Below are 16,820 nucleotides of genomic sequence, written 5' to 3'. Positions count from 1 at the left end.
TGGAACTCACTATATAGACCAGGCTGGCCTCGACCTCAGAGATTCACCTGCCTCTGTCTCCTGAGTGTTGGGATTAAAAGATGTGTCACCACTGCCTAGCAGCTAGTTTATTTTTTTAAGTAGGTAGAACTCACATTATTATTAAAAATAGGTACCTACACATTTTCTTCAGATAGTATCCCACTAGCAGGAGACATCCATTAGCATTTTGAGATTTTTTTTTTTAAACAGGCTCTTGATATATCACCATGTCTGGCTTGGAACTTACAATGTGGACCATGCTGGCCACCAACTTGGCATGATCCTTCTTGCAGAACCCTTCCAAGTACTGGGATTATAGGAATGAGTCATTTGGTTTAGCGACACCCTTTAATTTTTAAGTATCCACAAATTATTATTTTTCCAGGGATGGTTTTTAAATTTATGCTGATATCTACACTTGAGTTGATGTTTTCATTTTTCTCCAAGGACTGTTAAGAACTCAGGAAGCTAAAGCAGAAGGATACTAAGTTTAATGTCCAAATAACATCAGCAACTTTCTTAATGCTTAATGACTGACCAGTAAATGTGTACATAAACAATTTCTATCACAAAAGAATTGCAAACTACTCTATGTTATCCTTTCATAATGACTTCCATCTGATCACAGTCTTTACCAAAATAAAACATGAACAGTACAATCTCAAGACTATTTGATTTAAATCTAGTACAAAACTGTTCCCTGTGTATGTATGCATGTTTACCCATGAGCATCAGTGCATGCTGGTAACAAGGACTGCATTTGTTATGCATGCTCCACAGCACCCTGAGATATAGAAGAGCCAGGTCCTCTGGTGTACACACAGCACAGCCGTGAGCGCATGGACTGACTAGAAAGGGAAGAATGGTTGAAGTTGTCCCTGAAGTCAGGATTCTGAATTTGTAACTAAGGCTAGGAATAACAGGGTGACAAGACGAAGTGAGCACCATCCTGCTTGCTGAGTCAGTCTCAACTGACATGGGAGTGCACGCCGGAAATCTCAGCATGTGGTGGTAGAGCAGGAGGATCAGAAGTTCACAGCCAGGACAACCTGGGTTAAAGAGATCTTGTCTTTAAAAACAAAACCAAAACCAAAAACGTCTCCATTCTAGATACACTGGATTACTTCCTTCCTTGTTCTTGCCATACACTTCCGTCAACCACAAGACCTTCAAATATGTGAAACACGGAGATCACTTCCCTGGACGGTCCTGTCCATCCTTTCCAGTTACTCATTCTTAAGACTCCAGCCCTGTGCTCCAGGGAACTGATAAATGCTGCTCGTTCATCAGTGTTACAGTCTGCAGCACTCATCATTTTTTGGGTACACTTTTATTATCTGATTCAGCCTAGTGTTCCCCATTCCTACCAGCCTGTATCATGCGGTTAAAAATGACATTTGTTTTGTTCACTCTTGCATTTCCTAAGTGTAGCATACTGACTAGGAACTGCAGGTTGTCCCCTACACATTTACCGAATAAAGATTCTAGAGCTGGGGAATGGAGCTCAGTGTAGGGCAGAAGCCTGAGTGCAGGGAGTACAGGAGTTCTAAGTGAGTGCGGTTTTGAGTGAATGTGTGTTGCTGACACAGGCATGGCCATGTGGATGTTGACAATGTGTACACAATGTCCACTGCGGTTTTCTCTCCTTGGATTTTCACAGCCTGAAGTCTACAGAGGCAAGGTACTGTTAAACAGTCTGTGATGCCCATGATAGCCCCTCACAAAAGTCATTGCCCAGGTCGAAAACCCCAGGCTAGACAGTCTCTTACATTCTTTCTAGTTCTTAAACCATTTGATTTAAATTGTAAATTGGTCTCATTGACTGACCGCCAAAAATATTGTTGACAGCTCTGTTATCTTGAGTAATCCGTCACACTTAGGTATGATAAGTTTTCCTTGTAATAGTAATTATGGTCAAAGGACTTGACCTATGGCATAGACATATCACCTAGTAACAAGAATAATTTTATAAAGCACATTTTTAGCATGCTTGAGACCCTGAATTTACTTCTCATACCTTTCCTCTCCCTAAAATCTCACAACACCTCAATTCTTAAAGGTATATAAAACAAAAAGTGGGTTTTTAAGAAACATGGTAAAGCTTTGTAAACAACCACTATTTTGAGAGTCTTCCCTGCTATCTGCTCCTCAAGTCATATTGCAAAGGTTAAAGGGTTCTGCATTCGCCTTGTATAGCCTATGAGACAAGTAACAACCACTCGGCAAATTAAGACAAGTATACATCTACACTGTCCTTGACTTAACAATGGTTCAATAAGATGCTGTAAAAGCACACCCACACAATCATTTTTGTTCTCATTTTTCAGTATAGCACACAACTTACAGGAGGTAGTCAATACTTCATTACAAACTAGGCTCTACACTAGATGACTTTGTTCAAAAGTAGGCTTATTTAAGTGTTCTGAGCACATTTAAGGTAGGCCAGGCAAAGCTATGTAGGCTAGGTGTATTAAATGCATTTCAGTGTCTAATATTTGCAACTTAGGATGGGTTTATCAGCAACATAGACAGGCCACTGTTAAGAAATATCTGTGTTCAGATCTGCCTCTTAGATCTGTTCTACCGATGCTAATAATTTATACCATTTGGCCAGCCTCCCTCAAGTACTGTTATAATTAAGTTTGGACTATTAATAACATTCTAGAGGCACAGTATATTGGTGCCAGCCTGGTATAGAAATTCTGAAGAGAAATAGATTAACATAAATTAAAGAGTTAATTAGCTATTACTGCTTTCAATTGCACAAAGGGAAGTTTGTAGTGGAGGAAAAAAAATTGTGTAGATGTTTAATGATAGTTTAGAATGTCTGTGTCATAAGATGTGGAGGTAGATGTAGGGACCTAGAGAAGAAGCAAAATGCCAGTTCATTTGGATGGAAAGAAGATGAAGGGTACAGGGAAAAGCCATGAGAAGGCAAGCAGGCAAAAGGCAGCTACTGAGTTCAATAGTCTGAGAGGCTACCACTGTTCTCTTCTTGGGTCAGCACCAACCTCAGGGTCCAGATCATCCAGGACAGTTTCGAGCTGTTTCAGCTCTGTTTCTGACAGGTTGCCGAGGAGCTCATCCTCATCCAGGTCCTTATACTCCCCTAAGTCCTTCCGGAACGGCAGGGCCATGGCTTGCAGTGTAGGAAGCCACGCGATTTCCACCACTTTTTATCCCTATGGAGAGAAAGAGAACCATTTTAAAAAAATGAGTCTTACCTGTTTGCATCTGTTACCAGGAAAAGGGAAATGTTGTGTCCATTTATCAAAGGTTTTCGAGTAGACCGTATGCTGTTCTTACCTACAGATCATTCATGCCTTCACCGTTTTGTCTTTGTAGAAAAATAATCAAGTGGGAAAAAGAAAGTGAAGATGAAAATTGTTAAAACAGTTACTTGACAGAATGTAGCATTTTTGATGACTGGATTTTATTGGCAAGATAAAAATAAACTTTTTTGCCAAAATAAATTTCTATTAGTGATGTCAAATTATTGTAATGGAGAACATTTGTTTTACTACAAACTATTTAGGAGAGCAGTATGATACAATAGCAACATAAGAACATAGCAATATGCGTCTCACAGGAAGGAGTAGTCCCTTGCCTCTGGGAAAATTTTTAAAAATATTTTTTCAAAAAGATTATTTTAGGAGCTGGAGAGATGGCTCAGCAGTTAAGAATACTTCCTGCAAAGGGTTTGTGGTCAGTTCCCAGCATCCACATGGAGTGTTCAAAATTGCCTTTCACTCAGTCCAGAGGATCTGACACTCTTTTGGCCTCCAAGAGTACTGGCACATATGAGCTAGAGAACATACACACATGCAGGAACTTATAGGTACACGTAAAATAAGAACAAGGGAATCTCTGAAGGACATATTTTAAAAGGAAAATGTTATTTTGCTATTATTAGGTTGTTTGTTTACTTAAGTTTTGTTTTCTTTCTTTATTTTTTCAAAGACAAGGTCTCACAATATTGCCCAGGCTAATCAGAAACTAACTCCACAGACCAAGCTAGCCTTGCATTCAAGATGAGCCTTCTGCTTGGCCTCCTGAGTGCTAGAAATAGACGTGTAAGCTACTACATCCAGCTGAAAATATTTTTTAAACAACAATAACAAAAACAAGAAGGCATTCTGGATCTATATCATTAAAATTCTTAAAGGACACTGGGACGTGTCACCTAGCAGTTGGTAGGATGGTGGCCAAGAAGGCCTGCCTACAGGGAAGGCTCCTCATTTTCAGTGTGGCTTACACTAACAATAAGGTTAGGTGCAGCAGCTATTCCTCACATACAACAGGACTACTCTACAGGAGAGAACACTGAAAACTTGACATGACAAAAATGAGGTGCAGGCCATCAAGTACATAAAACATTCATACGGGGATAAGAGATGGCGCTAGGATTAGTGATTAGCCTAAGGTTTTCTTAGCTGTGAAACAAACAGTTTGTCAAGGTCTAATCTGTATTCTTTGCTATGTTTTCTTCCAAGAGTCCCCAGCTTAATATTTTAACTGGTATATCTTCCCCTGCAAACTCATTAAAGACCTTTTCGTCTCACGTTTAGAAAGTAAGGTTCGCCCCAAGAGCCTGACAGCCACTAATTTTACTAGCAACCAGCTTGGTCTGATAAAGCAGATGGCAGAATTTATTTCTGCAGATGTTCCTCTGCAGGTGTTCTGTGTGCCTGCCGAGACAGGCTTGGCGTTCACTTGTTTAATGGCAACTCTCTGGGCTAGCACTTATTCTTGGCTAGCACTTATTCTTAACCTTTTTTTTTTTTTCTTTTCCTTTTCATGGAGCACAAGTGGGACACCCTCCTGCTTTAGCCCCCCATATGCTGAGATATAGGTGTGTGCCATGGATTGTTTGTTTGTTTGTTTTAAGCAGATTAGCATTAAGCAACACCCACTTTGTACTTCCAACTTTAAGGCCACTGTTTTGTTTCATTTATTTTTTAACAGTCTGCCCAGGGCCTATGAATGCTACACAAACACCCTAACCTTGAGTTACAGAGATCCCTCCTCAAGTTCTCTAGCTTGAGTGTATGAGAAAGCAGCCACCCTTGTCAAGATCAGATTCCAGAAGCCCAGCCCTGGTTTCCTGACTGACCAGTCAAGTAGAAGCATGGGGCTGGTGAGCGCCCATAATTTACATTTCTGTTAGTTCCCAGAACTTTCACATTCCCTTCACAAAAATACCAGTAATAGGACTATCTGAGACAGCTAAGGGTGACAGATTGATAAGGGTTTATAAGTATGTATCAAGAATAATTTTGTTAGCTGGGACTGTTGGTACAAGCCTGTAACTTCCGCCATTGAGGAGGCTCACACAGTGGTAAGAGTTGAAGGCCTACTTGGTGGACTAATAGGATGTGTTCAAAGCAAGCCAGACAACTTAATGAAATTATCTCACAGGTTTAAACACACACACACACACACACACACACACACACACACACACACACAAGGAGGACTAGGGATGTGCCTCGGTGATAGTGTGATAGTATACTTGCTGTGTGCGAGACCTAGGTTCAATTTCCAGTATTATAGGCACATACACACACAAACACAGCTAATAATTCAGCTTTTGCTATTTTTCAATGTTTGGATACCCAATAAACATTTCTAAGTGTGCATTAATATCACCTATTAAAAATATATAGTAAAGACAATTTCTTAGCCCATCATTGTTCCTATAAAAATTTACACATATAAAGATTATAATTATTTTAACCGTTCTCTCTCTTAATTCCCTAAAGTATCCCAAAATGATCCAGAAATTCAAAATCACCCTATTAAAACATTCTTATGCACAAGAAGAAGAAATGAGGTCTTGGTGCAGAGTGTCATGTTACCCACCACCTAGTCTACAGATGTGGAGAACGTCACATACAAACAGTTTACTCTAGTACACTGCTTTACTTGTCCCAGAGGAAAAGCTAAGGTTCACGCTCTTCAAGAATAAAATGAAGGCCCACAAGCACACTAAGCACCTCAGTCACCTCAGCTCCATCTCTCCCCAGAAGGAGCGGTCTACTGAACTGTCAATGACTCTCTTGCTCTCTAGAGTTTGTTTTACACTTTTATTACACCTTATATAAATAAGTCCTCCTGAAACTGACTTCCTGGTCTGGTTTAGCATTGCTCTGAATTATTATACTTATTCCAATTTCATGTCAACATACTGGTCCATCTTACGAACACTTAAGCTCCTAGCAGTCTTTCCTCTCTATATCTTTGCTATGACAAATAACCAACTTATTTCCTGGTACAGATGTACAACTCCTCTTTGGCTCAAACTTAGGAATGGAATTGCTTATGCTCAACTTTATTAGGTAACGACAAACTATGTTCAAAGTAACTGTGCCAATTTACATTTCTAAAAGATTCCATACGTGGCAATTCATGTTACTGCTCCCTATTTTTGGTATTATCAGTTTTAATTTTTGACATTCTGGCATATGTGAAATGGTACTCACCATGAGTTTCATGTGCACTGTGTTAAATTATGGCAAGGTTATGCACTGTTTAACATGCTCATTTACCAATGGCATTCCTTTTTCTTTGGCTGACCTAGGGCTTGTTTTAACCAAACACATCACCTTTTGTGTGTATGGCAACGTGTGCTTGTTGGTGTGGATGCAGCCCTGTGTGCAGGCATGCATGAACATGCAGGTCAAGGCCAAAGGTCGATGTGCGGTGTGTTTCCTTGATCTCTCCATCTTCTGATTTTCTAGGATAGTCTCAAAAAGCTCCTGAACGCTACTGAAGTTCAATGATTCAGCTACACTAGCTGGCCAATGAGCTTCTCCAGGGATTCCACCCCCAAGCAGTGTGGGGTGGGAGGATATTTGCAGGCTCGCACCACCATGCCCAGCTTTTTACTTATGTGTGTTCTAGGACTCTGAACCCAGATCTTTGCACTGAGACTGGCAGGCACTCTACCTTCTCAGCCACTTCACTTTAAATTTTTCTAGACATTAATCTTTGCTATCATGTTAAATTTAACAACTCCTTCATTTTCTATATTCTGATCAGTTTCCCTCCCCATCTTCTCCCAGATCCTCTCCACCCACCCAACTCCACATCTTTATCTCTCTAGCAAACAAATGAGCACATAAAAAAGCAAACAAACTAGAATAATAAAAAGATAAAAAGCACAAGAAACACATACAAAACCATATAAATATAAAATTAGAAATCATAACATAACATACAAGCCAAAGACCAGTAAGATTAAAAATAAAAAAGCCCAAACAAAGCAGCATGAGACAAACAACCCAAAACCAAACCAACCAAACAAAAAAACTACAAAACAAACAAACAAACAAAAACCCAAAAATTACCGGGAAAAAAAAATCACTGAGTTAATTTTGTGTTGGCAATCTTCTCCTTGGCATGGGGCCTGCCCTCAAGTGTGGTTTGTGAGACTCCATTGTAGAAAACTGTTTTGTTTTTGTTTTTTTTTTTTTTTCATTGCAAGTGGTTGTTAATTGGAGATAGCTTCTTATTAGTTAGGAATGGGAGATCATACCACTTCTCCCTCTAAGCTCTGGTATCTTCTGTCTGGAACCTGGCAGGCCCTGTGCCTGCTGCCACAGTCTCTGTGAGTTCATCTGTGAGTCAGTTTTGTTGTGTCTGGAAGACACTGTTTCCTTGGTGCCATCCACCCCCTCTGGCTCTTACAACCTTTCAGCCTCCTCTTTTGCAGAGCTCCCCGAGCCCTGGTGGGAGGGATGAAATGAAGACACGTAGGACTGAGTGTTCTAGAGTCTCTCCCCCTTTGCACACTGTCCAGTTACAGATCTCTGTATTAGTTCCCATCTACTGTAGGAGGTAGCTTCTCTGATGATGGCTGAGCAAGCACTGACCCAGGGTACGCTGGCTAGTTTCATGTCACCTTGACAAAGGCTAGAGTCATCTGAAAGAGGGGAATCTCAATTGAGAAAATACCTTCATTAGATCCAGCTGTCGGGCATTTTCTTAATGAGTGATTGATGGGGGAGGACCCAGCCCACTCCAGGTTCCTGCCCTGCTTGAGTTCCTGTGCTGACTTCATGCAGTGATGAAAAGTGATTTGGAAATGTATGCCAAATAAATCCTACCCTCTCCAAACTGCTCTTGGTCACAGTGTTTCATCACAGCAGTAGTCACCCTAAGATATAGGAGTATAGCATAATGTCATTAGGAGTCATTTTATTGCTGTGTTCCTTTAGCAAAACAATAGTACTTGGTTTTCCCTAGGCCCACGGCCTGGTTCTTAGCTACACAAGCCGTGTCAAGCTTGTCATCCATCTCATGGAGTGGCCTTACATCCAACCAGATAGTGGATGGTTATTCTCACAACGTTTGTACCATGACTGCATCAGTGAATCATGCAGGAATGATACTGTTGTAGATGACAGGGTTTGTAGCTGTGTTCTATTAACTCTTACTACTTTTTATGTGTCATAGGGGAACATGTTTCTATGGCTTCAGTTTGTGTTTCCTTTCCAAAACAATGGAGAAGCCATTTCCTTGAGATCCAGATTTCTGGAATTTTTGCCAAGATGAAAGAATTTTCAGTTAATCCAGTCAACTTTTCTGGAAACTTCAATTCTGCTTCAACAAAGTGTCAACAACTAGTGTTCATGCTACGTAACTTTGCTCAAAACTCCCATCTGCACTCTTTCTTTCACCCTGTGTTCCCACTCCTAGATTCCTGTCTTGACTGAACATTTCTCCTCAGCTCTCCTTTCTGAGGACTATTTGTATGCTGACAGTGTGCGGGGCAACAATTCCGAAGCTGCTCTGAAAGCAGCTTTCCTTTGCTCCTGTTCTGAGGATGACAATGCTGTCTCCTGCCTGTCCTCCGAGGACACTTTATTGGAAAAGAGAACAAATTCCGAATGGTGATGAGGTAAAACCAATATGGTGGACATGTGCAGCAGCCTGGACTAAAGACATTTATATTTAGTTCAATAAGCCAAGAAGATAAAGTCAAATACTGTATGTTCTCAAAGAAGTTCATTTCACATCTGGGCATGGTGGCGCACGCCTGTGATTCTAGCACTCTGGGAGGTAGAGGCAGGTGGATTTCTGTGTGTTCAAGGCCAGCCTGGTCTACAAAGTGAGCCCAGAACAGTCAAAGCTACACAGAGAAACCCTTAAAAAAAAAAAAAAAAAGAGAAAGAGAGAGAGAGAAAAGTTAATTTCATAGACGCTGAGAAATTTCTACAGGAGAAACGAGTGCATGAGAGGATGGGTAATGGGTACCGAAGCATAGGTAAGAGTATGTTTTTGTGTTCTACAGCAGTGACTTGAATTTGGCCTTCTGCCTGTTTTTATAAATGTAAATTGGAACAGAGTTACATTATTCATGGATGTACTGTCTATCTCTGCTCATGTGCTATAGTGGAGATCTGAGTAAATACAAATGCCCCGCAGAGCCTAAAGCATTTACTATTAACCTTTCACAGAATAAAAGCTGCCAACTCTTTGAGAAAAGTACAAAATATAGTTTACACACTGGGTTGGCCAGCTTTCAGCATTATCTCCAGCTGTTCCCTATCACAATAGCTATGGCTCTAAACCGGACCCGAACACTAGACCTCCTGCCCCCCTACTTACCATGCTCTTTCTCTAGACGAAATACATTCTTCAACCACATCTGTTTCCTCAAGTGAAGCCCTGTACATTCTCCAGGGCCTCACTGAACATAACATTCCTAGAATTGTCCAAGGCTCCATTCTCATACAAGCACAATCTAATTTACTTGTACCTGTATTCACATAGTCTACTCTTGCTTTCATGGATAAACTGTTCACACCCTTATCTATAGTTAATTGTGCTCCTCGTGACAAGGTCCCATAATAAACATAATAAACAGTTCTGCTGTTGTTGTTAGTGGTGGAACTGTTTTCTTTGGTTTAAAAATAGGGTATTGGCCACAACTCTGCCTGCATTCTGGAGACCTGCTGGCACCAGGGACAACCAGAGAGGAGCCTAGCATAACTGTCATCAGAGACCCAGCCACTGATGGAAACTGATGGAGAGACCCACAAGCAAAGAGTAAGTGGAGCTTGGGAAATCCTGTGGAAGACGGGGAGAAAGGATTGAAGGAGCCAGAGGGGTCAAGGACACCACAAAAACAAACAAACAAACAACAACAAAAAAAACCTTACAGAATCAACTAGCCTGGGCCCATTGGAACTCATAGAGAGTGAACCACCAACCAGAGAGCATACATGGGATGGACCTAGGCCCTCTACACACATGTAACAGTGATGCAGCCCTGTCTTCATGTGCTCCTACTCCTAAAGTAGGAGCAGGGGCTGTCTCTAACTACACTGCCTGCCTTTGAATCCCTTTCCTCTAACTAGGCAGCCTTGTTCAGCCACATAGGAGAAGATGAATCTAGTATCATGCAACTTGATATGCTAGGGCAGGGCTGATATCCATGGAAGGGACTCTTTTCTGAGGAGAAGGGGAAATTGGGGTGAGGTGAGAGGAAGAGACTGGAAAGAGAGGAGGGAGGAGTAGCTGTGATCAGGATATAAAGTAAATAAATAAATAATAAAAAATTAAAAGAGTTCAAGCTGGCCTTGAACTCAAAAAAATCCTATCTCAGCCTCTAATGCTGGCCCATCAATAGCAATGCAGTTTTATAAAAATCATCGATGAGCACTAGCATATATTTTTTTCCTTTTAAAGAGGGTTAATAAATCACCTAAGTTTGGTCTGATACGATGACTCAGTGAGTAAAGACAATTGACATTAAGCCTGAGGACCTGAGTTTGATCCCCAGGACCCACAGGTGGGAGGAAATAATTGACACTAGAAAGTTGTTCTTTGACCTCTGCCATGGCACATGTATCCCCTCCACAAACAAACAAAAAATTTACCTATGTAAGTGTGAAAACCATTACTGCACCTAGCCCATATCAACTTATATTCTTCCAGCTTCTATGTTTATAGAGGAAGGTTTTAACACATCTAATGCTATAAAAGCAACCGTGGAGTTACATGATCCAGAGATACAGTCTCTCAACATTGGAGCTGTTAACTCCATTTCATCAGCATCTCTTTAAGGCAGGCTTGGAGTTTCCAGACTCTTCTATGTGTTCTCTTCGCACACACGTGACCATGCTGTTCTCCGGTTAAACCTCTATGCAGATTCCTATTTCTACCTACAACAGGGTTGGGCAAACTATAGACAGTCACCGTTCTTCTTCCCTATGACCGCCTATCTCCTGATGACTTTCATACACTGACCACTCTTGAATTTTAGCTTCAATCTGGACCTCTCTTCTTAACTCCGTACCTGAAACATAACTACCCACGTTAAATCTTTACCTGGGTGGCTCATAGTAATCCTAAGCATAAATACACAAGAACCCACTAGGCGGTGCTGGCACACAACTCTAATCCCAGCATGTGGGTGGAAGAGGCAGGGAGAGTTCGAGGCCAGCCTAGTCTACAGAGTGAGTTCTGTGTACAGAGAGACCCTGGCTTGAAACAAAACATAAATAAATATACAGAACCCATATATCTAGTTTTCTCCCTCCCCCTTGCCATCTTGCTTATAACAATAAATGGCAACTTCATTCTTAGTTGCTCTGGCCACAAAATCTTGAAGTTAACTTTGCCTTCTCTCACATTGCATATCCAAACCACAAATCTAACATTATGTACAAAATAGTCTCAGTTACTAGGTCAGGCCTGGACTACTGCAATAGCTTCCTGTGGAGCCAGGTCCTGCAATAATGCAATACTTTACATTCTATAAAATACCAGTCATTGTCTTTTTAATGGAAGGGTTTCCTCTTAATCTTTGTGTGAATGTGTGTGTGTGTGTGTACAGATGTACATGTGTGGAGCTTAGAGGACAATCTCAGATGTTAGTCCTTGTTCGAGTAACTTTATTGATACCATGGACGAGGCTAGCTGCCTCAAAAGCTTCTGGGGGCTTTCTTGTCTCCGTCTCCCATCTCAGGGAAGCAGTGCTGAGGTCACAGTTTTGCTGCCATGCCTGATTTTACATGAGTTGAGGATTCTAACTCAGTGCTTTACCCACTGAGACATCTTCTCAGTCTAATTCTAATTGTAAAGTGACTATTATAATTGTGTACACTGGCAGTACATAATGTGATATTTAAGCCCTTTGTTGAGATATAGAATCACACAGAGAAAAAAGAAATACCATAGAGGGATTTCTTTCACACCGAGTCCGGTTTCCCTCGGTAACATTTTGCAAAACCACAGCATCACATTGACCTTGACACATACCATTTATCTTACTCCATTTCCCTAGTTTTACATGCAGTACTATATATGTGTTTGTGTCACAGTCTAGTTTTTCACCAGCACAAATTCATCTACCACCAATGTAGAGATGAAGTCACAACACACAGGATTCCTCATGTGGCCGCAGCCACACCCGCCTGCCTTTCTCACACCCAGCAACTGTGGATCTGACCTGTTCCTTTGCAAGATGTTATATTCAGCTGGTTGTGGTGCCTTTTGCCTGGAATCCCAGCATTCCAGAGCAGCCAGGGTTACACAGACTGTTTCAAAACAGCAACAAGAAGTTGAATCATGACTACTTTTGAGATTAGCTTGTGCCATCAAATAGAAATCTCTAGGAATTTATCAAGTTACTTCATTAGTAGTTTATTCTCTGCTATAGTTCATAGTAATGTTATATATGTGCCACTAATATTCAGATGTTATAGTCATCTAGAACAACTGTATTTGTTTATTTCTGGTGTTTTTTAATGTGTGGTGGGGGGAATTCTGGAAATCAAACACAGGGCCTCGTGCATGCTATAAAAGTACCCTACCACTAAGCCATACCTCCAGCACCTAATTCCACCTTTTGACTATTATAAATAAAGTGGCTATGAAGATTCATGTTGTTTTTGTGTGAACATAACTAACTACATTAATTTGCACTGCTTATGATATCGAATTGTATCAATGGTCTTACAGGAGTCATGATTACTTCTTACAGAACTGCAACCCACACAAGTCCCCCACAGTTATGTTGTAGGGTCTTTGTAAGTAGTTCAATTCTTACTGACTTGGTAGAGTAAGAACATTATTGCAAAAGGAAGAGTGAGTCATAGCTATAGTTTTGCTTTAGGAGAAAAAGCAAAAAAAAAAGAAGCAAACTAAAACAGCATCTGTTTCTGGTCTCTCCAGCATGCCACACCTTCTCTTTCTGGGCTTTCATATTTATATCCCTCAGAGTCCTAACCCATGCCCCTCTCCATGCTGCACAAGGCAGGCAGTTACCAGCTGGCAAAGACATACTATTAATTGTATTAGTTGTAAAATAATGGATAAATTTGGCAAGAATGTTAATCCACACAGACACACACCTAAAATTTTTTTTTATTATTTAAAAATTTTTATATGGGAGCTAGAGAGATGGCACAGCAGCTAAGAGTACTTGTTGCTGTTTCAGGTGATTCTGTTGGCTTCGCAGCACCCACATGGTAGCTCACAACCCTCTGTAACTGAGGTTCCAGGGGATCCTACCGCGTCTTCTGGCCTCCTTGCACACAAGACAGATACAAGGTTAACCAGTATGCTTGTGCACGGCATGTGTGCCAGGTGACTGCAGAGACCCAGTGAGCGCATCTGACCTCTTGAGACCAGAGTTAGACAGTTGGGAGCTACCCTGTGGGTGCTGGAAATCTAACCTGGGTCCTTTGGAAGAGCAGCCAGTATTCCTAGCCCTTTAAGCCATCTCTCCAGCCCCCAAATAAAATCCTTAAGGGTTTTTCCTACTTAATTCTTTCAGTTTTCATTCTTCTGGAACAGATTTTAAAATTTTCTTTCTAATAAAATTTTATCCTTCCCCCTTGGTGGGGGTGGGGGGTTGGAAGAGTGGGTCTTACTAGGTCATAATTGGAAAAAAGTACATTTATAAAACAAAATGGAAAAACCTTCAATTTAAAAATTATTTTAAAGAAGTTTTCACATTACGCTAAGCACATTCCTCAAAGCTCCTTTTTTTTTGCCAGCATAAGAACCTCTCTATTTTCTGACTGCTTGATGAGTCCTTACAGCAAGCACTTACCTTAGATAGGTAACAAACTACGGGAATTTAAGCACCTGGTAGAATTTAATTATCCCCAAAGGAGGAAAAACAAAATCTCCAGAGAAATCCAGAATCCTTTGAAAGAAAAAGGCCTGGTGGACTGGTTTCATTCTTAGCACCCGTCAGGCCACTCACAATCCCTTTGCTACTCCAGCTCCAGAGGAATCCCACACCTCTGGCTTCTGTGGGCACCTACACAGGCAGGCAGACAGGCAGGCAGACAGGCAGGCAGACAGACAGACAGACAGACAGATAGTCTCTTTCTTTCTCAAATAACCCTCTAAAGAGAAAGTAAAAGAAGAAGAATGAATTCTTAAGAGAGGCCACCAGCTCCTACCCCTGAACTAGTGTCAGCAGATCTGTGGACTTGGCTGGCTCTGTGGCTCTCCGTTCCCTGCCCCAGAGGAAGAACAGTCACAGGTTACACTAGTCTGACATCTACATCCCTCCATGTCCATGGCAAACACTGCAAACCAAACACCTTCTTCCGCTGAGCCCAGATTCTGCCTCAGCCCTCAGCACAGCCGCTGTGTGAGAGCACACCAAGGGTTACAATCTGCTCACTTCCTGGCATTTCAGGGGCTCACGTCTTTCTAGATGTGTTAGGCATGATCTGTTTTAAAATTTAAATTTATATATTTATTCATTACAATATATTCACTTTGTATCCCCGCTGCAGCCCCCTCCCTCGTCTCCTCCCAGTCCCATTCATCCTCCCTTCTCCCTCTATGCCCTTTCCCTAATCCCCTGATAGGGGAGGACCTCCTCCTCTTCTATCTGACCCTAGTTTATCAGGTCTCATGGAGGCTGGCTGCATCATCTTCCTCTGTGGCCTGGCATGGCTGCACACCCCAGGGGGAGGTGATCAAAGAGCCAGCCACTGAGTTCATGTCAGAGACAGCCCCTGTTCCCCTTACTAGGGCACCCATTTGGAAACTGAGCAGCTAATGGGCTTCCTTTGAACAGGGGGATCTAGGTCCTCTTCATGCATGGTCCTTGGTTGGAGTATCAGTCTCTGCAGGTGACCTTTGGCCCAGGTATTTTGGCTCTGTTGTTCTCCTTGTGGAACTCCTGTCCCCTCCGGGTCTTTCTATCTCCTCTTCTTCTGTAAGAATTCTGGCAACTCTGCCCAAAGTTTGGCTATGTATCTCAGAATCTCCTTCGATACCCTGGTGGGTAGAGTCTTTCAGAGGTCCTCTGTTGAGGGCTCCTGTCCTGTTACTTATTTTCTCCTACTTCTGATGTCTATCCTGTTTGCCCTTCTGAATGAGGATTAAGCATCTTCCCTAGGGTCCTCCTTGTTGTTTAGCTTCTTTAGGACTATAGATTTTAGAATGTTTATCCTATATTACATGGCTAATATCTGCTTATAAGTGAGTATATATCATGTGTGTCTTTCTGCTTCTGGAATAGCTCACTCAGGATGATATTTTCTAGTTCCCACCATTTGCCTGCAAATTTCATGATTTCCTTGTTTTTAATTGCTGGGTAATTGTGTAAATGTACCATACTTTCTGTTATCCATTCTTCTGTTGAGGGGCATCTAGATTGTTTCCAGATTCTGCCTATTACAAATAAAGCTGCTATGAACATGGCTGACCAAATGTCCTTATTGAATGGTGGGGCATCTTTTGGGTATATAACAGGCATGATCTTAAAGAAACACCAAACTCAACCTTAAAAAAAAAAATAGAAAACCATAATACTGACTTGTCATGATCACAGCCAAGATGAATAACATACAAGCAGAAATGAAAACCATGAAGGCTGAATCATTCTAGGTAGATACAAAAAATAATTTGAAAAGCTAGATCAACTCAAAGAAAGAAAAAAGAAAGAAAGATAATGAAGTCAAACATGGGCCAATGCTGCTCAGTACTAGAGGAAGAAAAGTTAACGTGGCATGATCACACTGGTGAAAGTTTCCACCACACCAGGCCGACTTTGACAGCTCATTTCTTATCTTCTCAATGACTCCATCATAAAATTAAAATGTCTCTATGAAAACATAAATGCTCAGCACACTCTTAAGTCACAGGGATGAAGGCAAAAAAGTTTCAATCCTAAGTTTACAACTGTGGCTAATGCTCGAGTAAAACACCCACATGAACACACTGACTTGTTGCTCGCGGTGTATATTCACAGCAGTCCCCTCTAGTGTAGCCTCCTGAGCACTGGCCTTACAGCTGTGAGGAGTGGGCCGCCACCCTCAGCCATGGGCTCTTACTAAGAAAAATTCTCGTTGCAGGCAGTACTTTTGTTACTGCCCAGCCTGCTACGCCTTGCAGTGTACTCGATAAACCTGTTTGTGACATACTCAATAAACCGGTTTCTTCCTACTTTGGTGTAAAGAGGAATTCATTTGCCATCCACTGTGGCCAATCTACCACAATTTCTCTTACGGGGGAAAAAAAAGCTGGGAGTGGTGGTGCAAATACCTGCAGTCTCAGAACTGGGGAGGCAGAGGTAGGAGAATGGTTGCAAGCTTGAAGGATAGCCAAGTCTATATGTCAGGTTTCAAGGAGTCAGACTTCTACAGTTGAGACCCTGTCTCAAGAAAGGAGGGGGGGTGAGGCAGTGGAAAGTTGTAATTTAAGGAAGAGGCCTCTGGGAAACAGAGCTCATCAATACTTAAATTTAATTTCAGGTCATACTTTAGGGAAGATTGGCCACCCTCAATATTTATTAACATCTGTCTATTTTCTTTGGT

At 41.5% G+C, this 16,820-nt stretch overlaps 1 protein-coding gene across 2 annotated transcripts in view; it reads right to left on the bottom strand.

Annotated features, from left to right (window-relative positions):
• The window catches only part of Tmod3 (tropomodulin 3), a 65,274-nt gene that overhangs the window by 35,954 nt on the left and 12,500 nt on the right, over positions 1–16,820 (bottom strand). For both annotated transcript variants that reach the window (XM_060384748.1, XM_021631630.2), the window contains exon 2: positions 3,033–3,203. In XM_060384748.1, the coding sequence (XP_060240731.1) occupies positions 3,033–3,158 (126 nt within the window). In that variant the 5' untranslated portion in view covers positions 3,159–3,203. The remainder of the gene's footprint in view (positions 1–3,032; positions 3,204–16,820) is intronic.

Source organism: Meriones unguiculatus, chromosome 6 (assembly GCF_030254825.1).
Source record: "Meriones unguiculatus strain TT.TT164.6M chromosome 6, Bangor_MerUng_6.1, whole genome shotgun sequence".
In the NCBI taxonomy this organism is placed as follows: Eukaryota; Metazoa; Chordata; class Mammalia; order Rodentia; family Muridae; genus Meriones; species Meriones unguiculatus.
The sequence above is the reverse complement of the archived record's forward strand: the minus strand, read 5'-3'. Positions and strand labels throughout refer to the sequence as shown.